The following is a 23,754-nucleotide window of genomic DNA, read 5'->3' as shown; positions in this document are numbered from 1 at the left end:
GTATATTTGAGAAATGAGGCCTTTATCAGAAATCCTTGCTGTGAAAATTGTTTCCCAGCTTTCTGCTTTCTTTTAATGTTGGTTGTATTGATTTTTTTGTGTTAAACCGTTTAAATTTAATATAATCACAATTTCCCATTTTACATGTCATATTATTCTGTCTCTTGTTTGGTCAAAAAATCTTCCCTTCTCCATTGATCTGATAGATAAACTAATCTTTGGCCTCCTCCCATTTGTTTATGGCATCATTTGTAGCCATTTTGACTTTAGTTCTTGGTGTATGATGTAAGATGTTGGTTTATGCCTAGTTTCTGCCATACTGTTTTCTCAACAGTTTTTGTCAGATAGTGAGTTCTTATCCTGGAAGCTGGGTTCCTAGGCTTCAGGTGGCTTTGGAGCTCTTGGCTTAAGTCTGCTTCAGTTCATTCTTGGTGTCTTATCTTAGCAAGAGTTTGTGTTTCTGAGAAGGCTGGAGTCAGCCCCTTTGAGAAACTCCGTCTCTGGATTTCCCTGTGCATTTCTGAGTTGTTTGTGGGTTGTTCTGAGATGGGTCCTCTCAATCATCTGGGAACTCTGAACATGAAGGGACAAAAAAAGCAAGCAGCACCTGGCAGGTCTCACGTGAAAAGAAGAGAAGTTCTTTGATCTGACTTGTTTGACTCTGGTCACATAAGACTCTCCTGTTCTTAAAAAGAAGATACTCCTTCAACAAAAAATAAAACAATTTAAGATCCTTAGCTCAGTGACACACAACAGTATCCTAAGTGTATGGATCATTGCTGTTAGGTAGCATCTACTTCAAGTATTTACTTTGACCAGCCCTATTCATTGTATGAGGAACTCCCAAAGAGAGATTTTCTCCACCAATGCAGACAGTCTGGAAGAGCTTCTTGGAGAACTTAAGATATGAAATTCATAGTCCCTCAGGCAGTCTGTATCAGAGATACGATTTGCAGCACTTCATGACTATGTGATTAGTTCTGTTTATGCAACCTATTACTTTATTCCTTAATAAGAATTGGCTTTTCAACTCTGTAAAGTATCATGTGATCCGTAGTATTCCAGAGTCCCAGATAAATGCCTTTTCTTAAATATATTATGTGTCTGGAATAGAAATGGATTTTAAAATCTTGCTTTATTTTGTTTTAAATCTCTCCTTCTCTTGCCCATTGAGAAGATAAGAAACACCAAAACCCTTTTCATTATATGTACAGTTATTCAAAACAAATTTCTGCATTATCTATGTCCCCCCCAAAAGAAAATGAAAGAAGAAATGTTTCCTCTGTCTGAGGTTATCGCTTCTCTATCTGGAGGTGGTTAGCATATTTCACCATGATGCCTTTGGAACAGTGGTTGATTCCATCATCTTGCTCAGAATGACTGTCTTTCGCAGTTGACTGTCTCACAATATTGCTGTTGCTATGTAAATGGTTCTCCACTGTTTACTTTGCATCAGTTTGTATAAGTCTTTCCAGGTTTCTCTGAAACCATCCCTTTCATCTTTTCTTGCATCACAGTAGTATTCCATCACAATAGTATTCCATCACAATCATATACCATGCTCCCTCAGCCAATCCTGAATTGATGGGCATCCCCTCAGTTTCTACTACTTTGCCATGAGAAAAAGAACTGCTGGAAATAGTTTTGTATGTATGGGTATCTTTCCTGTTTCTTTGATCTTTGTGTAATAGAACTCTCGTAGCAATAACCGATGAGCTGAAAGTATGCACATTTTATTGTTTTTTTGAGCACCATTTCAAATTGCTTTCCAATATGGATGGATTAATTTATAGCTCTCCTAGCAGTGCATTAGTGTACTTATTATCCCAATATTGCCCCAGCATTTGTCATTTTACTTTTCTGTCAACTTAGTCATTCTTATGGTGATGAGACTTGCTTTAATTTGCTTTTTCTATTAATGATTGAGAGCAGTTTTTACTATGGCTATTGATAGTTTGTATTTCTTCCCCTAAAAACTATATATTCATTTCTTTCACCTTTTAACTTTTATTAATTGGGAAATGGCTCTTATTCTTGTAAACAGAAATGGATCATAGAAACAGTTTTTGGCAGTTGTGAACCAAACAGTGAGAATATTGATGGTGTTGTGTTCCAGAAAAAAATAATATTATATAAATTTTTAGAGGTGGTGTATAGATGAACATGTTAAGTAGGAGGAAGTTTGTACTTTATGCATGTTGCCTGATTTATTTGTCTGAGAAATTCGTGCTGCCAAATGCTTAATGTTACTCTTAATTGTACCATCTTAAAAGCTCCTCTGAAATTTCCTCATTGTTAAAGTGTCTGTAGTAGAGGGTCAGTCAGTCAGTAGTCATTTACTAAATGCCTGTTATGTGCCCTGTTCCAAGCACTGTACACGCTGCTGAGGATACAGTCCTTGCCCTCAAGGGGTCTGAAGTAGAAGAAGATGGGTCATAAAAGGAAAGAAGGAGGGAGGGAGCCCTTTTCAGAGAGGCAGCCAGCTGGGAAATGGTGAGCCTCTCCTTCAGTGGGGGACTGATTCCCTCTGCTGTTTACCCTCCATCCCCTTCCTCTCAGAGTTGATTTGATTCTGCAGGCGAGCAGCCAGGTGGGAAACGTTGAGATGCTTGTGGCAGGGGCTGGGTACCCTTTGAGGTCCCTTCTGCCTCTTCCTCTGCCTTCTCCTCTTCCAGCTCCTCTCTGGCCCCCCAGGGGGCCACATTGGTTCTCCTGGCCATCCCTAGGATCGACTCTCACTTGGTTCAGGTCATACTGACCTTGTCATTGCTCGGGTCTTGATCTCTGTGCCCTTTGCCACCCTTAGACCCCCCTCAGGCCTTGTTCCATCACTCACACTGCCCCCAGGTTCAGTTCCGGGCCACCTCCTGCCCCCCACCGGTAGAAGCCCAGTACCTGGGCCATCCTGTGAGCTCAGATCAGCCCGCTCTGTTCTGCACCAGCCCTGGGAGGCTCCCCTGATTGCTGCCAAGTGATTATTAAGCACCAGCTCGGAGGCCACAAGGAATGTTGGGGAGATGGCCTGTGCCTCCCCAGAGAGAGCAAGTGACTGACACTGTCAGGCTCTGGGGTCTGTGGGGGATCCAGAGCTCCTCAGCGTCCAAAAGGTGATCGCCATCCAGACTGGATGATTGTTATAACTTTCAGATTACGTTGGCTTCCATCTCTCCCCTTCCCAAAACATTCTATAAAAAATTTTGCAGTTACATGCCAAGTAAAACCCGTATTTACCGCAGATCTGCCGTGGACAGCCGGCCTTGCTTTCTAAAGAGAGACTCCTGTCACTGGGAGACTCCGGTCCCAGGCCTGGGTCATCTGGGGGCGTGGCCTGGCTGCCATCCCAATGACCTTCCTAAGGCACCCCTGGAACCAGGTGTCACCCCTTCCCCTCCTCCCTGGGTAGAGTGGCAGCAGGGGACTCAGTGGTGGAGCCTGGAGGCCTCTAGGCCTAATTTCCCACCCAGGCTCAGACACTTCCTAGCTGTGCGGCTCAGCAAGTCACGTGGCCTCTTTTTGCATCAGTTTCTTCAGCTATGGGAAGTAATGTCTGCCTCAGGGAGTGGTTGTGAGGGATCAATGAGGTCACAGTTGTAAAGTTTTTCACACAGTGCGCTGGCCATGGTAGGTGCTGTATGGGTGTTAACTGTTATTATTAATTGCCAAATCTTTTAAAAATCTTTTAGAGATTTTATTTCCCCCCAATTACATGTAAAGACAATTTTTTTTAACATTTTAAAAAAATCTGACTTCCAATTTTTTCCCCCTCTCTCACCTCCAATATAATATAGGTTATATATGTGCAATTATGTAAAACCTATTTCCAAATCAGCCATAGTAGTCATTAGGCCCAAAGGAAAAAAAAAATCATAAAAAAAAAAATAAAGTGAAAAATGAAAGATAAAGTGGATCTGCATTCTGCCACCATCAGTTCTTTCCCTAGAGGCAGAGAGCATTTCCCTTCAGGAGAACTTTGGGATTGTCTCGGATCACAAGTGAAACTGCCCAGGTTAATGGTCTCTTCTGGATCCTCTTCCTCCTCCTCCACCTTTTTGCAGCCCTCCCTGCCATTCATCTCTTCTCCCGGACACTCCCTTTCTCTGGGTGTCTTAGGCCCATCTGCTTGTTCCTTGTCAGTCTCCTCTGCTGGAGCTTCCTTCAGGTCAGTTCCATAGACTTTCTTGACCTCATTTATGGTCTCCGTGCACATGATTCTTAGATCTGTTTCTCCCATGCTAACTTCTCTCTTGACCGCAAGTCTCCCGTCACCCATTGCCTCCTGGACACATTGCCCTGCGCAGCCTGTGGTACCGGGCACTGGGCCTGGAGTCGGGAGACCCGCTTTGAGCTCGGCTCTGGCCTCAGACTCCTAGGCAGCTGTGGGGCCCTGGGCTAGTCCCTTACCTCTCCTGCCTCTGTGAAATGAGCAGACCATGGCAAACCAGCCGGGTGTCTCCAACCTCTGCCAGGAAAACCCCAGCCATGAAGCCATGAAGAGTCCGACAGGACTGAGCAGCAGCATTCCTGGTCTCAGACTCAACATTAGCAAGGAGCCCTTCATCCTTTTCCTCCCAGCCTCCCCTCTTCCCATTCTCCCCAGGCTGGTGGCTCAGGTCTCCTCCTTGACTCCTTACATCCACCACTGCGTGGTTGTCGTCTCTCGTGGTCACCGCATCTGCTGTTTGCCATCCCCTCAGGCCCTCGCCCTGCTCGTCTGGACCATCACGTCTCTGTCATCCCTCGGCTCTCCCCGGGATTGTCTGACCACCTCACCTCTCTACTCACTAAACAGTGGCTCCCGCTAACTCGGGTCTCTTTCCAGTCTTCTGGTGCACAGCTCTTCACGATGCTGGCTACGTGGCTAGGCTGGGCCTTGTCTCTCCAGTAGAATATAGGCCACTTTTCTTTCTTTATATTTGTGGGACAGTTTCTGTCACAGAGTAAACAAATCTAATCAAAATAAAAATGGCTTCTGGAAAAAGAATGTTAAATTTTATTTTTAAATGTAAACAACAAAATGTAGTAGCTTGGCTTAAGAAATGAAGAAAAAAACTTATTCGTGATTTTGTTCTTTTTCAGGATTAAAAACTTGATGTCAGTACTCAGTTTTTAAGAGTCACTCAACACTCAAGAAAACAAAATGGGGACTCCTGGGTCGGGAAGGAAGAGAACGCCAGTCAAAGACCGCTTCTCTGCAGAAGATGAAGCTTTGAGCAACATCGCTCGAGAGGTTTGTGAACTGGAAATCCCTCCCAATGTGCTGTTGCCCAAATAGGGTGGTTGTGTCAGGAGAGCCGGAGTGTTACCCTCTGAGGGGACTGAGGGCTCCTTCATGGAAGCACAAGCACCGGCTTCCCTGGGCCAGGGCCTTGCGCTAGGTGCCAATCCCTAACCCTGCATTTCTGAGAAAGCTGCTGTGGAGAAACGTGGCCGCCTGCCTTTGCTAGCTGCCCCCTTCTCTGAAGGGTAGTTTTCTCCGCTCTTCACTTTCTGCTTAAAGTGCTTGTTCTAATTGGCCGCAGTTTGTGTTTACACATTTACACATCAGCGAGTAGTGTGTGTCCATGTAATGCAGGCTGGTTATCACCAGAGAGGTCTGTGCGGGCTCCAGAAATGCTTATCCCTTTGCAGGGTCTGAGTCCGGGGGCCACTAGTGTGGTGCCCCTGTGGGTGCTGACTCCTGGCTCCTCCCACTCCATGTCTCTGAGCTGGACTTAACCCAGGGGTCGGGGGAAGCCCTTTCTGAGGCAGGGCAGCAAGCGGTTCCCGTAGTCCTGGTCCTGGGTGTCCCTTCCTGTCCTGCCCAAGGCCCTGTAGTGAGATCTCTAATGAGTGGCTATCCTCCCTCCTGTTGGCTGTGTTGACTAATGTCCTAAAGGAGGCCGTGATCTTGGTCAGCAGGAAACACGGCTGTCTCTGCGGCTGCCCTGACTGGCCATTCCTGGGGCCCCTGGCTTTCCAGGGTCCATTGGGAGTGAGGCTCATCCAGATCCCCCTCCCCTAAGTTTTCCATGGTTGGCTCTCTGACTTGGGGCTAGGGCTCTTTCTCAAATCCTCTGTAAATCATGTGGATTCCAGTGTTGCTCAGCACATGAGCAGACCTTTTTTGAGCCTACATTTCTTTGATGACGTCCTTTCCTCCACTTTTTTCCTGTGTTGAGCTTCCTCTTGTCTTCTGCCTGATGATCATTTCTAATTTTGTAGAGATGTAGATCGCAGCCACACCGCACACTTAGAGCATGTTGATATTCAGAAGAGGGATCTGTCGTTGTTTCGCAGAGAAGTTTGAAGTCAGTATAAAAGGCAATCAGACCCTTCTTCTCTTCCGGGGCCCAAACCCGGGTGTGTCCAAGCCACTGTGAAGCATCTGCCTCAGTAACTACTTCCTCTCTCCTTGGAGCTCGGGACCCTGCTCCCTCTGGGTTCTTCCTCCTCCCCAACTACTCCTCAAGCACCTTTCCTGGACATTACTGTTCGTGTCCCCCCCCCCCCCCCAATGCTGTTGTCCTTGACCATGGGCTGCTTTCCCTCTGCACTGTTGCTCTCCGGGGTCTCGTCTCTCTTCAGGTGACTCTTGGGGCTGTGGGAGCCAGTTAGCATCAAATTCAGGGCTCCATCCCCATCTCCAGGTGGAAGTCCTCTTCTCGCCTCCAACCTTCCCATCTTCCCTCAACAGTATCACCATTCAGATGGTCATCAGGGTTTACAAGCTTAGAATCAGTCTCTCTCCCCTCCCTTGCCAGCTGCAGATGATTCTGTTTTTGTCTCCACCATTTGTCTCCATCTTTTCACTCAGAGCTGCTCCCTCGCCAGGAGCCTCCTAATTCAGCTCAGGCCCCCAGCCTCCTCTGACACAGCTGCAAGTTGATTTTCTGAGAGTGCAAGGCCCTCTGTGGCATTCCCTTGCTTAAGAAGTTCCATGAGCTTACTTTTTTACTCTAGAATAAAGTTTTCCCCCTCTCCCCCCTTTTAAAAAGCCTTCCCATCGCTTCCCCCGTCCCTGCCCTCTCATCTTTGGTCTCAGTGCCTTTGCGTGGCTGGTCCATCTTGCCCCTTGCCTCCCCTTCTAGCTTTGTCATGTCTGCTCAGCAGCCATTTCCCACAGGAAGCCTGTCCTGGTCTGCCACTTATAGTATAGAGATAGTAGTTAAATGAAGGGATTGATGCATTGAAGAGCACATTGAAAAATATCGTACATGTGTTTGCAGTTACAGGACATTTCTGGCCACATTTGTTTCCTAAGCCAGACTTGGATTGCTCTCCAGAAAGCTAACGCAGACTCGGGATTATTTTGTCCTGATTTCTGCTGAAGGATGAGGGGAGGTGTTACTTCCTGGGACCCTTTTTGGGGTCCCACTGGGACATTGAGGCCCCCGGGGCTTGAGGCTGTCCCTCCCCTGAGTTAGTTGTGGGGTTTGCAGCCAAGCAGAAGGGGACAGGTGGGTTTACACAGCCCTTGTCCTTGGCAGATGCTGGTTGAGGAGCAGGCCTCTTGCTCACCACCTGGAAATCAGGGCCCAGCGCCTATAACGGGGGTGGAGCTGTGAGGGCACTTCATGCAGGGTGTCCCCGCAGCTGGTGTGTCTGCTTTTATTTTTATCTGCGGAGCCCGGCTGGGCCCCGACTGCCTCGAGCAGCCTGGCACAAAGGCTCCCTTGTAACGGGAGAGGCTCGGATCCGGTTATCACATAAGCACGGAGCTGCTCCCGGGCTTAAAGGGAAACCTCTTTAAAAAGACTTCGTTCACACCCGTGCATCAGATACTGCAGCGTTGAGCTGGCCCACGGGCTTCCTCAAGGGCCTGCCATGTGGAGGACGTGGCTCCTGCCCTCAGAGAGCTTCCCCCGTGGGGGTCGTGGGGCGTGAGTGAGGAGAGAGCACAGGGTTCTGAGGGAGAGCACACACCAGGAGGGAACAATGAGCAAAGCCTTGGCTAGAGTGGTCCCTGACAAGAGGCTGTCTCAGTGAGGTTCAGGGCTGAGAGTGTTCCAGGCTTGGGGCACAGCTGGGGTAAAGGCGTGGAAGTGTGTGAAGGACCGAGGGGAGTGTGGGCTACGTGGACCCTCGAAGGGGACAGGTGGTCAGAGGAGCCTGGACAGAGAGCTCAGAGCCAGCTCACGAAGGGCTGGATGGGCTGGGCAGCCTTTGGGCATTTGCTGACCCAGTTGGACCCGCACCATGGAAGCTGAGTGGGAGCGTGGCAAGGAGGCCGTGGGCAGCCTTTGGACCTAATGCTTCTGACCATTTCCCCATAGTTCTCTGGGCCCACTCCAGCTTCCCCAAGTGAAGGCTCTCTGCTGGCCTCACGTGGCTCCGGGCCTCTCAGGCTAGGGTCCCTTTTGGTGGGGTTCTGGATCTCTCTGATGCCAGTGGCCCCCTCGTGGTCTCAGGGCTTGAATAGCTTCTCTTCCTGGCATCCAGGGGGCGGGGCATCCCTGGACACTCCTGCCTTTCTTGTCATTTTGGCCGCGTCCAGCGGATTGTTTGGGGGTGCTGGATATCTTTCCATTTTTCCCTTAATTTGGCTGTAGTTTGTCTTCTGAGCTGCTGCTGTTCTATGATTTGCAACCATAGGTTACCCTCCAAGCATTTAGCTTAAAAGTGATCAGCCTGGCAGAGCCTCTGGAGCTGGCGGCGCCGAACGCTCGGTGCGGGTCCCCTTGTCTCGTAGGCCCCCTCCTCACCGGCTCACCCTGCACATACACGTGCCCTGCTGTGTACACTGGAACATGGGGATGGCAAATGACTGTGTGTGCTCCTGGATGCCCCTCTGGGCCCGGGCAGGCAGCAGTTTCTCCAGTGAACAGGGGTCACGAGTGGGAAAAGTTTAAGAAGCCCGTTTTACAGAGCACCCACACGCACCCCACAGCCAGTTCCCTCTTTTCTGCCTTAGCATAGGTTCCTCTCGGTCCAGTGCCCTGTGACCCGACCAAGCCGCCTTCTCCATCTTCCCGCCCCGTGAGCATGTCGTCTCCCACACCTGGAATAGGCCATTCCCTTTGCTCGGTATCATGGAATCCCTCATTCTTTCAATTACTCAGCGGCCGGTGATGGCAAACACCCTCGTGGGGACTTCGTGTGCTCTGTACATGCCAGTGTTTACCAAGTGGACCAGGAATTGTTTCTAAAAAGTGCATTTTGTATCCCCAGGGATGTTGTAGTTTCTGGCCCATACTGTGTGCTTAACAAATGCTTGTAAATTGTGTGTGTGTGTGTGTGTGTGTGTGTGTGTGTGTGTGTGTGTGTCTTGGTCTTCCTGCTTTGTGGGAATCAGTTCAACTTTGCAATTTCATCATTTACTTTTCTTATGTCATTTCTTTATTCAGCAGACTTTAGTGTCAAAGGCTAATTCCTTATCTTGACATTTCATTGCTCCATAGTCTTCCTCCCACTCGCTTTTCCTGTGGTTAGTAGTGTCTGACACTGATAGGATTAGTGATTGGAGACCCAACCCCCCACCTGCCAAATGTGGAAGCGGGGGCCTAGGGAGGAGGAGCGGTGTGGCCGTGGCTTCTCGCCCGCTGCCCCAACACTGGCTTCTCGGCCTGGGCTGGGCCAGCCTTCTCCTAATACTCTGCTCTGGAATTCCCCCCTCCCCCGAGTCAAAGTCAAGTTCTCGGCCTGGGATTGGCTGACTTTATGACAGCAGCTCCTGGGAAGCGTGTGCTAATGCTGACCAAGGCAGGACTGGTGACCGCGGTCATCTCCAGGACTGGATGTTTGGGAGGGGACACGCTTGGGGACCTTTGCTTGTTCTTCTCCGTGATGTTTGCCCATCTTGTCTGCAGACCATTCATTCACTGACTCGAGGCAGAGTTCGCAGCTTTTCTCACCCTCCAGAACTGGTAGGCCACCGTCTCATGTCAGCCAGACTTGTGTGGACGTGGCCTGTGTTTGTGTTTTTGTTCACTTCCCATGTTCTGGAGTCGACAGCTTGTTTTAAGCAGGTTGAGTTGCTGTTGCTGTAAATACCAGTATTAGTGTCTTCTTTGACCTCTTTCTGATGGAGTTACTTCGGCCTTTGCTCATTACTGTTTTTGTGAGCAGCGCCCAGCTTTGGGTAACGGCAGCGCTACCTGGGACCAAGAGTTCTTTTGTCAAGAAAGAATCAGTCACCCTTTCAGCACCTGCCCCAGAGAGGGCATTCTGACTGAAGAAAGTTTTCATGGTGCCCGGGGCTTCCAGGTAGCTTTGCAGACCTGGGTCTCTGTAACCTTATCTGATACATCCTAATGCTAGTTTTCAGCATCCTTTGGCCTGCCCGCTTCAGGTGCCAGTCCTTCTTGTTCAAAGTGTTTTATAGACTCAGGTTGTTGGATCTTTTTAAGTTCTTTATAAGATAGTCTTAGAGTACAAGGGCATTGTCCCTCAGAAGCTGACCGTGTGGGAGGGGGCCTTTGAACATTCCCTGGTGAGCAATAAGCACCATTTTTTGTATCATTTGAAAATATAAATATATTTTCTCTGTCTCTCTGTCTCTGTCTCTCTGTCTCTGTCTGTCTCTCTCTCACTTTGTTAATTGATGAGGTATTTCGAGGGCTGTACTCAAGGATAAGTTTATCCATGACGTGTTCCAAGACGTTCAAGACTAGCAAGGGAATAGCAGACTTCCCTGCTGCCAGCCTGTAGCTTTCCTCCCTTTCCCTTTATTCTATGAAAAAAGTCTGTGTTTGGCGCCTGGCCTTCCTCCGCTCTCCCACTCTTCTCAGCTCCCTGCCCTGCCTCCGGCTGACCCTTCTCTCTCTGAAGTGGCCAAATCTTATGGCACTTTCACAAGCCTCATCCTTGCTGCCTCCTGGGCAGCCTCTGACCATTGACCACATTCTCTTCCTCCAGGACCCTCTCCTCTCTGGGTTTTGTGAGGCAGCTCTCAAGTGACTCTCCTGCCTGCCAGTCCATTCCCTCAGGCTGTTTTGCTGGCTCATAGTCTCTATCACCCCCCTAAAAACTGCGAGGGAGTGCCCCCCAAGCCTGGGTCCGGTCTTCTCTTTGTAGACTCTTTCTGAGTGAACTCACCAGCTCATATGTATCTAATTATCTTCTCTCTGCTGATGATTCCCAGATTTCTGTGCCCAGCCCACTTTTCTTTCTGGGCTTCCTGTGTCATCAGCTGTCTGCACTGGAGAGCTAACATGCCCCCTCCAAATCTACCGTTTTTCCAGACTTATCGTGGCCAAGAACTCTACCATCTTTCCGGTCAGATCGACAACTCTGTCATCATCCTTGCCTCCGGATTCTTACCCTACGGTCAAAGACAGATGCCATTTCTTCCTCCTCCTCTCCTCTCACACGGGCCCCCTTCTCTTGTTCTGTACCCTGGCCACCCTGGGTCGGCCCCAGACTATCATACCAGCCTCTCGATGCTCCTTCCCTCGCTGTGCCACTGTTCTCCACGGTTGCCAAAGTGAACTCCCTGCCGTAGAGATCCCATGAGTTCTCCCCCACTAGCTAAGAGCAGGAGCTCCCTGTTGCTTCAAGATGAGCTAGAAGCTCTGTTTGCCATGCAGAGTGCTTCACCATTGGGTACCAACTCCCTTTCTCAGCCGCAAGCCCTACCAAGTGGGCCTTCTGACTTTTCCTTACACACAGCATCCCGGGTTCCATTCTTCCATCCTGCCAATCCTTTGGCCTCTTGTCTCCGACCTCTTAGAATCCCTCGGTTTCTTTTGTTTGGCATGTAATGCATGTATTTTGTTTTCCTTGGCTAGATTGTAAGCTCCTTAAGGGTAGGGATTAGTTTGTCTTTTTCTTTAAATCTTCAACTCCTAGCTGCTGACTGGAATTTATTAGGTACTTGATAAATGCTTATTGATTAAATTGGGGTTTGTTGAACCAGAAGCAGTTTATTGTATTGAGTGGTTGGCCTAGACACTGAAAGACCTGGAGTCAAATGTGCCACATCCCTGTCTGATCCTAGGGAAATCATTTAAGCTCAACACCTTGGGAAGTTCTTTAGGATTTAGCTAGGATTTGTTATGGTCTTAAAGTTTCCCAAATGAAATCACAGGTTCTTTTTATATTCATTTATTAAATTTCTAGTTTATTACATCTAAAAAGGACTGGATAAATATTTATATTTTCTTTTTAGGATGGATTTCACAATTTTGCATTTTCCTAGTTCCATCTCCCTGTAAATTGTTAGGTTGAATAGGGCCCTCAATAAAGAATTATCTTTAAACAAACAGCCTGTTTAAAGAGAGAGATTCTAGAATTGAGTGTTGGAAAGGGACTCAGATCCTCACTTAAAAAAGAAACATAGTATTTGACCTGCTAATTCTAATGAATAGGTGAAAATTCATTTATTAAGCTTTTATTGTGTGCAAAGCACTGGAGGTCCCCATAGAAAAGCAAGACAGTCCTGTTTCCAAAGAGATTGTGTTCTAATAAGAAGAGACAGTATGTAGAACTTTCAGCTGCAATCATGAAAGCGAGGCCTGGTGGTCCTTAGCCAGCAGGGACAAAATAGTGCATCTTTTTATGTTATTTTGTTTACTTCTTATTATAATAGCCTTTTTCTTGACAAAACATATGCATGGGTAATTTTTCAACATTGACCCTTGCAAAAACTTCTGTTCCAATTTCTCCCCTCCTTCCTTCCACCTAGATGGCAGGTAGTCCCATACATGTTAAATATGTTAAAGTATATGTTAAATACAATATATGTATACATATTTTATACAGTTATCTTGTTGTACAAGAAAGATCTGATTTAGAAAAAAGGTAAAAATAACCTGGGAAGAAAAACAAAAATGCAAGCAAATGACAACAGAAAAGAGTGCAAATGCTATGTTGTGGTCCACACTCATTTCCCAATGTTCTTTCTCTGGGTGTAGCTAGTTCTGTTCATCACTTATCTGGAACTGATTTGGATCCTCTCATTGTTGAAGATGGCCATGTCCATCAGAATTCATCATCATATAGTATTGTTGAAGTATATAATGATCTCCTGCTCCTGCTCATTTCACTCAGTATCAGTTCATCTAAGTCTCCCCAGGCCTCTCTGAAATCATCCTGCTGGTCGTTTCTTACAGAACAATAATATTCCATAACATTCATAGACCACAACTTATTCAGTTGTTCTCCAATTGATGGGCATCCACTTAGTTTCCAGTTTCTTGCCATAAATATTTTTGCACATGTGGGTTTCTTTTCCTCCTTTAAGATTTCTTTGGTATATAAGCCCAGTAGAACACTGCTGGATTAGAGGGTATGCACAGTTTGACAACTTTTTGAGTATAGTTCCAAATTGCTTTCCAGAATGGTTATGTTATTTTCATTGCTTGAAACCATATCCATTTCTGACATTGAGTCTTTCAAAAATGGTAAGGACTTTGGTGGCAAGGATATTTTTTCCCCTGAGCTTGTAAGGAGTTTTTTAAAAAGGTTTTAATGTGGTTAAGTGTGATTTTAAAAAATTCACCGAGTGTCATCAATATTATTCAGTTTTGTGCTAGACTATTTAAAATAACTAGACAATATAAAATACCTGAGAATACTTGTCAAAATAGATGTAGGAATTACACAAAAATAGATTTAAAACACTTGTTATACAAACAGGGTCAGATTTAAATAATTGGAGTAGTATTTATTGTTTATGGGTAGGTAAAGCCAATATAATAAAAAATCCCTTTGGGGTAAGGGAATAAAGCAAAAAGTGCATAGCAGGAAATGAAAGGAAACCTATAAGGAAGCAAAGAAAAGTTGGGCAGCTTGAGAAACAGTATGTGGTGTTTATTACATAGATTTTTCTTGAAATTGAATTTTTTTGTTTTATATTGAATCCTCTTTTAATAGTTGGCTGTGTACATGGAAAAGTTCTTTCTTTTCTGGGTCAGTGTTTAAGTTTAAAGTGAATAAAAAATTTACACACAAAAAAATCCAGTGAGGTTTTTAATTAAGGAAGGAATATATACTTTTTTTCTGGACTAATAAAAGAGAGAATATAGAGTAATGCCCCTTTTAAATTTTGTTTGTTTGTGTGTGTGTGTGTGTGTGTGTGTGTGTGTGTTTAGTTTAGAAACCATGACAGCCCAGTAAATATTGTGGCTTTGATGTCATGTCTTCTTTGTTTCTGAGCTGTGCTCTGCATTTGTGGGGCCAAGTGACTCAGCATTAGCTGTTCCAATTAGTCATTTTGCTTGATGTGGGCAGTGAGTACCTAGAATATAGCAAATTTGGTTTCTGATTTATTGGAAACAAAATATCATCTGGGTGATGGTGACTAGGATATCTGTGGCCTCTGATTGAGTTTGCACAGATTATACAATCAGAAACGTTCTCTCCAACATCCCCCTCCACCACCAATTTTATCAGTTTATTCACTTCCGGTCCTCTGCTTTGTGTGCTTCTCCCTTCCCCCAATCTGAACGGCTTGTTGTTTCTGCATTGGGTCCTGGCTCCCACCCTCTGGAATCCCTGCATCTGACAAGATAGTTAATGCCCTTTAGGTGCCAGTCACAGAGGCTGCCAGGCCTGGCCGGCCCCGCGGGGAGACGCACCCACCTCACAGGTCAGGTGGCATGGAGGAGAGACGCTCCCTCCCCCGGGAAGTACCAGGGACGACCTGCCAGAAAAGCTCCTGTTTTGAGTTGGGTCTGAGGGATGGGCAGAGGAAGCCTTTCCAGGTGTAGGCACCTGTCAGCCCGACGGGATGGGGCCAAAGTAGCCGACAAATTCACAAAGGCCAGAGTCTGGGTGGAAGCGAGCTGGGGAGGAGCCAGCTGTGGGGGAGGAGGGGGGGGAATTCAGTTGGAAAGGTTTGGGGCCTTTCCTCATCCCCTTGTGGTGTGACTTGGGACAAGCATTGTGCTCTGCCTCAGTTCTCCCATTTTTAAGATGAGAGTGTTACACTTGATTTTCCCCTTCCTCCTCTAGAAACCCTACAGTGAGTTAAATGAACTAAGAGACTTGGGGTGCAGTGGGGGACCTATGGGCCTGGAGTCAGGCAGCCCCAGACTCAAATGTGGCCCCAGACAAGGCTAGACCTTGGCCAAGCCACTTCACACTGTCTGCCTCAGTTTCCTCATCTGTAAAGTGAGCTGGAGAAAACCCAAATGGGGTCTGAAGATGGCTGAAGGCCAGCAGCCACAAACAGCTCCGATTGGGGGTGTGCGGCGCTTGTCCTGGGGACGCACCTCATTTTTCCCAGCAGTGCCGCGGCCGGCCTCTTGTGTTTCCCTTTCTGGGTGGCTAGCCCACCTTTTTTTTTTTTTTTAAATCTATTGCCATTGATTGTAGGATCATAGAGAAGTCCAAATGACCATAGAGATCTCAGACTCCTTGAGGGGAGGGATTATTTCGGTTTTTACGTCTATGTCCCCATCACTTGCAGCTCGTAACCCAGCTACACAGAAGCTTCTGGAGCATGAGAAAGTCAGCACGCGCTTAGAGTGAGCACCCACTGTGGGACCGGGCTCAGGGCTAGCGTTCCAAGGGGGTTCTGCCCCCCGGGGAGTCCCCCTCTCCCCCACGGTGCTCTCTTGTGCCGGGCAGGGATCCTGCACGGTCCCAACACTCAGATAGCAGACATCTTATGGGAAGTGGCAGGTAAGGTGGGACCGCGCTCAGCAAATGGAGGCGTCTGTCTGCCATTCCTAGTGAGGCTGGAGAGTTCAGGAGGTGGTGCCCTCCATGCCAGTTGTCCCCCAGGATCTAGTGGGGGAGTCCCCGCGTGGATCGTGTGTTTCTGGCGATCTCTTGGCTTCCTTTCTCTGTTGGTCAGTCAGGCAACTGATGGCTTCTCTTTCCTTTCTGACCTCTTGGTGGGCGGGGGCTTCCAGTGGGATTTTCTTCTCTGTTCACTTGGTTAACCCGGTAAAGCTGCCTTTCCTCTTTTTAGTGACTTTTCTACCAAAATTCCAATTGGCCCATCTGACAGTGTCTTGGGGGATGGTGCCATTGTTCTTGAGATTGGAAGGTTTGTTCTAAAACTCTCTGCTAATCTTTTTTCTTTTTTTCTTCTGTTTGTTTTCCCATGTATGTCCTCATTCTGTTTCTCCTTATGACTTAAGTGAATCTTAAACTCAGAGAAAGTTGAATAAAAAGGGACCTTCTCAGATTTATCTTCATAGATGAGGAGGCAGAGAGCTGGAGAGATGTGTTCAGTGCCAAGTGAGACTCGAACTCGGATCTTCTGCTTCCCAGTGCCTTTGACCACCATCATCAGAGAGCATTAATATTTCCATTGACTATTTGGGAGGAAGACTTTCCAGCTGCGTGTATTATTGGTTGATTATATGAAGTCAATGTTTATAGATATGGTGTTGTGTGTGAGAGGGATAGAAAGTTAAGAGATGACAGCTTGATTCTTAATGTGGTGGCGTGCAAGGGGAAAAAGCCACAACGGACAAGTAGACTCAAGGGTCTAGTACAGGAACTGCTGGGGTGCAGGGGCCTGTCCCCAGGCTCTCCCCTCTCCATCCTCCATTCAGCTGCCCAGGCTATTCTCCTGCAGCTCAGGTCTGGCTGTGTCAGCCTTCCCCTTCCCAGAGATCTCCTGTCACTCAGGATCAAGGAGATGTAGAGTCCTTCCTGATTCCAGCCCCCAACTGACCGTGTGCTCCCTGGCTCTCCCTTGAGCTGGACACTTTCCCTCCTCATGTCTGGCTCTTGTTTTCCCTCGCTCCCTTCAGGTGCCATCTTTTAGCAGAAGCCTGTTTTCATGCCCCTTAACTCTAGCACTTTCTGTCTCTGATTATTTGTCTCCAGTTTCTCTCTGCACGTCCTGTTTATATGTGGCTGTTTGCATGTTTGTTGTCTTCCTTGTGAGACCGTGAGCTCCCTGGGGGCAGGGACTGCTTGGGGGGGGGGCAGCCTTGGCACTTAGCACAGGGTCTGGCACCAAGGAGGAGCTTGAATGGCCGGCAGCTCCTTTGGGAACTTTAGGTTTCTCATCTATAAAATGGACGGTCCTGGAGGAGATGATCTTTCAGAGATTTTATTCACCAAGATCAGGATTGATTTCTGGCCCCTCAGTTACCTGAAGCCAGGGAAATGTGATGGGGCATTTGAAGCTGAGTGGGAAAAGGAGTTCCCCGGGGTGTCTCTGGCAGTGCCCCCTGGTGGCCCTGCAGGTTCGCTTCCCCATTCTCACCTGTGCCCTTGGGACAGCTCCTCCAAAGGCAAGTATCAGCAGCCCTTCCTGGGAGCTGAGATCGCTGAGAGCAGTGGCAGAGCCCCAGTGGGGCTTCTGGGCCATCTTTGTGGTTCATCCACAATGACTGTAAGAGACTGTGCTGGCAGGCGAAGTTGGCAACTGTTCCTCCCTCCTCCCCCCCACCCGTGACACCTCCTGGCATATGTGCAGCGGGGTACGACTGGGGGGCAGGATTAAGCCTTCCAAAACTCAAAATGAGCTCTCAGGCTCTGTCGGCTCAGTTGGAAGATGATGATTTCTTTTTTTTTTTTCTTTCACTAAAGACACCACCCAGGAATATTTTATTCATTTAAATAGAAAAGTGATTCATTTGTCTTGTTACTTCCTCACAAACATCTAAAATCCCTTCCCAAAATATATTCTCTTAAAAAAAGTTAGATGGACAGGTGGAAATGCCTTTTAATTTTGACCAAACTGGTTAATTTTATGGCCTCTCTCCTTGACCTTTTGGTTTCCACTATTGTGGTCATTGTGGCTCTGTCTTCTGGCTCTCCTTTTTTTCTTCTACTTTACCTTCTTTAGGTTTTGTGTTTTTGCATATTCTTCATATCCAATTTTCCTCCTGGCTCAGTAATAATAACAACAGACTTCATTTGTGCAACATTGTAAAACTTACAAAGCCTGTACATACAACTTTATCTCATTTAATCCTCCTCACAGGAGCTTTGTCCTTACCACCCCCTCTTTATGGATGAGGAACTGCGACCGAGAGAGGTTTGCCAAGGTCCCACAGCTGGTCTGAGTTCTCCTCACACAAATTTGGAAAGAAATCTGTTGATGGTCTTTGTGCAACAGGCAGCTGGTGGCTCAGTGAAGGAAGTGCTGGGTCTAGGGTCAGGAAGATGCAAGGTCAGACCTGATGTCAGTGACTTCCTAGCTGTGGGACCCTGGGCAAGTCAGTTATCTGCTGTCCACCTCAGTTTCCTTGCCTGTAAAATGTTTATGAGTACTTATCTCCACAGTTGTTGTGAGGATCCAATGAGAGAATAGTTGTAAAAAGTGCTCAGTCCAGTGCCTGGCACCTAGTACACCCTATAATATGCTAGTTGTTGCTGTCATTAGTATTATTTTAAATTTTTTGTTGTTGACCCTAATTGCTCTATTTACCCTTCTTATATTTCTGGGTTTCTGAGAAGCAAATACTTCTTAAGAAATGGTTTTCATTTCTAGTAATATTTTATTTATTTATTTATTTTTGTTATAGCTTTTTATTTACAAGATATATATGCATGGGTAATTTTTCAGCATTGACAATTGCAAAACCTTTTGTTCCAACTTTTTCCTTCCTTCCCTCCCATCCCCTCCCCCAGATGGCAGGTTGACCCATACATGTTAAATATGTTAAAGTATAAGTTAAATACAATATATATATATATATATATACATGTCCAAACAGTTAATTTGCTGTATAAAAAGAGTCAGACTTTGAAATATTATACAATTAGCCTGTAAAGGAAATCAAAAATACAGGAGGACAAAAATAGAGGGATTGGAAATTCTATGTAGTGGTTCATCGTCATCTCCCAGAATTCTTTCCCTGGGTGTAGCTGGTTCAGTTCATTACTGCTCCATTGGAAATGATCTGGTTCATCTCATTACTGAAGATGGCCACGTCCATCAGAACTGGTCATCATATAGTATTGTTGTTGAAGTATATAATGATCTCCTGGTCCTGCTCATTTCACTCAGCATCAGTTCATGTAAGTCTCTCCAGGTCTTTCTGAAATCATCCTGCTGGTCATTTCTTACTGAACAATAATAATCCATAACATTCATATACCACAACTTATTCAGCCAATCTCCAATTGATAGGCGTCCACTCAGTTTCCAGTTTCTGGCCCCTACAAAGAGGCCTACCACAAACATTCTTGCACATACAGGTCCCTTTCCCTTCTTTAAAATCTCTTTGGGGTATAAGCCCAGTAGAAACACTGCTGGATGAAAGAGTATGCACAGTTTGATAACCTTTTGAGCATAGTTCCAAATTGCTGTCCAGAATGGCTGGATGTATTCTCTAGTAACATTTTAAATGCTTAAAAAAAAAAAAAAATTATGGTTAGGCTCAGGTTTGCAGAGTAAGTTCTCTCAGGTCATATTAACTTCCTTTTGCTCTTTAAAACACATTTTCCCATTGCTTCCTGCTGTTCTTGATGGGAGCAAAATGGCCTTAAGTTATTCAGATTTCCTTTATTTTACAGTTGAAGGTCACTTGCAGAATTTGTGAAATCATTAAATTTAACTGCTGAGTGTCTTAAGAGTTTGTAGCATACCAGAGAAAGAACTCTGGGAGATGATTAAAAATCATTACATTGAATTACCAATCCCTATATTTATGCCCACCTGCATTTTTGATTTCCTTCACAAGCTAATTGTACAATAATTCAGAGTCTGATTCTTTTTATACAGCAAAATAATGTTTTGGTCATGTATACTTATTGTGTATCTAAGTTATATTTTAATATATTTAACATCTACTGGTCATCCTGCCATTTAGGGGAGGGGGTGGGGGGGGGGGTAAGAGGTGAAAAATTGGAACAAGAGGTTTGGCAATTGTTAATGCTGTAAAGTTACCCATGCATATAACCTGTAAATAAAAGGCTATTAAATTAAAAAAAAAAAGAGTTTGTAGCATAGAAATTTTTATCTGGAGTCTGTTTGATTGGCACTTTGTCTTCTATGTTCAGAAATTCTGGCAGCTTTCTTGTATTATAATATTCAGATGGCATTCCATTGTACTGTAAGAAATGATGAAGGGAATTATTACAGAAAAACTTGGGAAGACTTAGGTAAATAAATGAAAAGTAAAGTGAGCAGAACCAGAACATTTTAATAGCAATATTGTAAAGACATTCAGCTTCAAAAGACTTAATCCTGATCAAGGTTAACTGTAATTCCAAAGATCTCTTCTTTATCCACCACTAGATAGAGAGCTTAAAGACTCAGAGTACTTTGAAATGTCTTTTGTTTTCTTTCCTTTTCCCTCTCCTCCCCTTCCTTTTTCTCCTTTCCCTCCTTTCCCTTCTCCTATCTTCTTCTCCCTTTGGGAATTGGCTAATTTAGAAATTTGTTTTTCATGATTATATGTGTAATGAATTTTGCTTTTATTAGCTTCTTATTTGGTAGGAGAGAATTTGGAATTTTAAATAAAGTGAAATTTGAAATATGCTTATCCCTAGATCTGGAGATATTTTTCCTTTCAAAATTATCCTTTTTGGTTTATCTATTTAAATTCAGGTTCTTTAATTTAATTTTCTTCTCCCTGACAGCTTTGATGATTTTAGTCATTTTTCTTTACTGACTCCTAGTGCTCATTTTTTGACTCCTTCTCTTTTGAGGGCAGTTTCTATAGAGGCTTTCTCAGCTTCCTCCCATACAATTCATGATTCTCCAGCGTCTTAAATTTCTGCCCCAAATGACTTTTGATAGAACAAAACTGGCCCTACCTGACTGTTGAAACTTTTTAATGAAGGAATCTTTACAAGAATAATTCATGTACATGTTAAAGAACTCCTTAACAGAAATGTGAGAAGGTAACAGGTAGGCTTTTGTTTAAAAAAAAAAAAAAATTAATTGCAGACAACTTCATTAGTCACAGTTGACTAAAAGATTTAGAGACTATTAGAGCTTACTATTGTCAGTAGAGTATTACAAATAGCATTTGACATAGTAGAGGAAAAAATATCCTTAATACCTTTCCTCCAGTAAAGTGGTTCCTTGTACTATAAGATCATAAATGATTTTTTAAATATTCAACAACTTTAAAACATTGTTATAAGACTGATCCTCTGATTATTAATATCAAGAAATTCACAGAATAGGGAGATATATGCTTATCAAGAAGGTTGCCATCATTCTGCCTCAGGAAATGTCTCCAGCAGAGCCCAAGTAGAAGAAAAATTCTGTGGAAGTGGTGAGGTCTTCCATCATCTCTTGTTTGCGAGTGACATCATCTTCATATTAAGTTCTCTGAAGATTGTTGAGACCACAGACGGAGATTTACACTGACTTAGAAAATGGTCCTTTCTGCTAGCCTCTCGGGGCCCGCCCTGGTCCCTTCTGTGGTTCCATTCTGAACTCCTTGGAGAACCAGATCCTGTCCTTTCTTGGGTCTCCCTGGGCTCCAAGAGTTGAGGACAGTGTCAGGCTGTAGTGTTGGATTCTCCTGCAAGCTTATTGATCTGGTGCAGCCCTGGCAGGGAGCGAGGTGGATGGAGCTAAAGGAAGTGCTGGTGAAGGTTGGGCCTTCGGGACCGGCCTTCTCTGCTCCCAGCTCACGTGGGGTCTTGGTGGCCTCTGTCTTGGAGACTTGCTTTATCCATGGCCCACATTTCCCATTTTGAAGTGATGTGAGAGGTCACAAATGCTAGAGAGAATGTCCAGTCTTTTTGCTTGCTGGTCATAAGACCATTTTGGAGCCATTGGGGGTGGGGAGATGTGGGTAGCAGATTTGTGAGAGGATGATGAGAAGAACCAGACAGAAAGGAACGACTTGTGATTGCGGTGGCTGGAGAGCACCCCCAAACTGCCAAGCTCACCCATCTCTCTGAGACTTGGTGTGAGTGTCTGTATGAGTTCGTTGGGGTTGGAGGGCAGGGGTCCTTGTTATGGTTGCGGTGAGAGGCAAGAAGCAGTAAGGTGGGTCACCGCTAGAAAGGGCGTCCAGTCGGTGGTGACTCATCTGACTGGTCTCACTTGGAGCCTTGTAAGATCGGCCAACAATGCCGTCTTGTTGGGGCTGATGACCAGCTCTAGATCAAGTCCATTTCTTGAGTGTCCAGGTAAAGGACCACACTTGCCCCAAGCTTGTTAGTCAGTGCCCTTGGCTGAGAGTGCCCATGGGGAATGACAACTGGGTTTTCATAATCTCTGTTAACCAGCTATTTTCTTTGGAATTAGAAATCTCTAAGGGGCCAGACAGCTCATCACTGTAATAGAGACCCACCATCTGAATCAGTTGTGTGGGGAAGGTGAAGGAAGAAAGGTGTCCTAGAGCAGACCTGCAGTCTGGGAGGCATGAAGCTCCCTCTCTGCACCTTGCCCTCCCCACCCTGAGCACTGACTCGATCTTTCTCTCATTTCCATAACTCTGATAGCTCTTTCTGAATCTGCTTCCAGGCCGAGGCCAGACTGGCAGCCAAACGGGCTGCCCGCGCCGAAGCGAGAGACATCCGGATGAGGGAGCTGGAGCGGCAGCAGAAAGAGGTAAAGGGAGTGGGGAGAGGGGGCATGAGGGGGTCTCTCCCAGCAAAGGACGGCCATCACATGCTCTGTGACCAAAGCCTGACGAACCGCCACAAGGACAGTAACAGATAGAAATGGGCGTGGACCTGGTGTGGGACATGAGGGATGTTTTAGAAAGTCATTCCTGTCAGGAAATGATAATGTTCATCTTGAGGTATATGGAAATTGGGATGATTACTGGACCTCACCAACACTTTCCTCCTCTTTTATTTGTCCCAGGCTCCGCAAATTCCCACATTGAGAAAGTTTTTGAAGCCATATACTTAAATGTTTTATGACAGGGAAAAAGTACTGGGTATAATGTGAAAATATTCTTTTTGATGGTGGTTGGTCTCTTGGTTATACCCTTAAAGAAATGGGATTTACAGCTCCTCTGTTGTCCCAGCATCATCTAACCCTGTACTTGGTGCCGTGGAAATTGCAGCCCATCTGAGATGGAAGGGGCGTTGCGGAGTAGTCACCCGTCAGGTCCTCATCCATCCTTTCAGATCAGTGGGGGCTCCCATGCCTGGCCTGCCCTGGCTAATTCACATGCATTTTGCCCGTATAGCCCTTTCGGGTTCAGTAGCTTGTCGGCACTGTGAATGAAATACTTGGGGGGGACACTCGCTCACTTCCACATCTTTGTGAAATGACATTTTTGCCTTCTTAGCACTCCCATCATTCCTATGATCGAAAATGGGGCCAGATTCAGAAGTGGATGGTAGGTCTGGAAGGATTGCCCGTCATGCATGGGATGTGCACTTACTGACAAAGTGGAGTGCGGTGGGCTGGGTACTAATCGTCTGCAGTGTGTCCCCCACCGTGTGAGAGTGTTTGGGGTGTGTGGTGGGAGACAGAGGGTCCTTCCATGGGGGACGTAATTTGTCCAGAGGTGGGGTGTCCCTTTTATTTTGTCTGGTAATCTCACATGTATTTTATGAAAAGTTTTGTGCAAGAAATGCTTGAGTCACTGTTTCTACTGGAGTTCCTTTTGTATGTGAGTGCGGTGGTTTTTTGGGTTTCTTAATATATTTTTGGTCTTGAATTACTAGGTTGACAGGATCTGTTTGAAGGATGGTCCAAACCATTTTTTCTTCTAAAAATGTCTTGGAGGATTTTGCTAATCTTGTCATTTTAGTTTTTTTAGCTTCATCTTTGCTCCCAAATTGTATGCCACAAGAGGAAGCCATGAACCAAAGGGAGGCTTCCCAGTGGCAACTGAGGAATACCACTTCCAGCTCCTTCTATCGGAATATGTAATTGGCAGACTTCCTGACTGGTCTTGCTCTTAGCACACAAGTTTCCCTTGGAATCAAGTTCACATCTTTTCAAGCAATTTAAAAGCGCAGTCAGGAGATTGATTAGGACTAGAATTCAGC

At 45.8% G+C, this 23,754-nt stretch overlaps 1 protein-coding gene across 21 annotated transcripts in view; it reads left to right on the top strand.

Annotated features, from left to right (window-relative positions):
- The first annotated feature begins 1,559 nt into the window (after positions 1 to 1,559).
- The window catches only part of LRRFIP2 (LRR binding FLII interacting protein 2), a 64,455-nt gene continuing 42,260 nt past the window's right edge, over positions 1,560 to 23,754 (top strand). For 10 of the 21 annotated variants that reach the window (XM_012543931.3, XM_023498480.2, XM_023498478.2 and 7 more), the window contains exons 1-3: positions 1,560 to 1,646; positions 5,077 to 5,227; positions 22,268 to 22,354. In XM_012543931.3, coding sequence (XP_012399385.1) covers positions 5,138 to 5,227; positions 22,268 to 22,354 — 177 coding nt within the window. In that variant the 5' untranslated portion in view covers positions 1,560 to 1,646; positions 5,077 to 5,137. Of the gene's footprint in view, positions 1,647 to 5,076; positions 5,228 to 22,267; positions 22,355 to 23,045; positions 23,097 to 23,754 lie in introns of those variants that run through there. The other 11 variants (XM_031952569.1, XM_031952520.1, XM_031952577.1 and 8 more) reach the window with 2 other exon arrangements.

The sequence above is a fragment of the Sarcophilus harrisii genome, chromosome 1 (genome assembly GCF_902635505.1).
Source record: "Sarcophilus harrisii chromosome 1, mSarHar1.11, whole genome shotgun sequence".
Classification (NCBI taxonomy): Eukaryota; Metazoa; Chordata; class Mammalia; order Dasyuromorphia; family Dasyuridae; genus Sarcophilus; species Sarcophilus harrisii.
The sequence above is the reverse complement of the archived record's forward strand: the minus strand, read 5'-3'. Positions and strand labels throughout refer to the sequence as shown.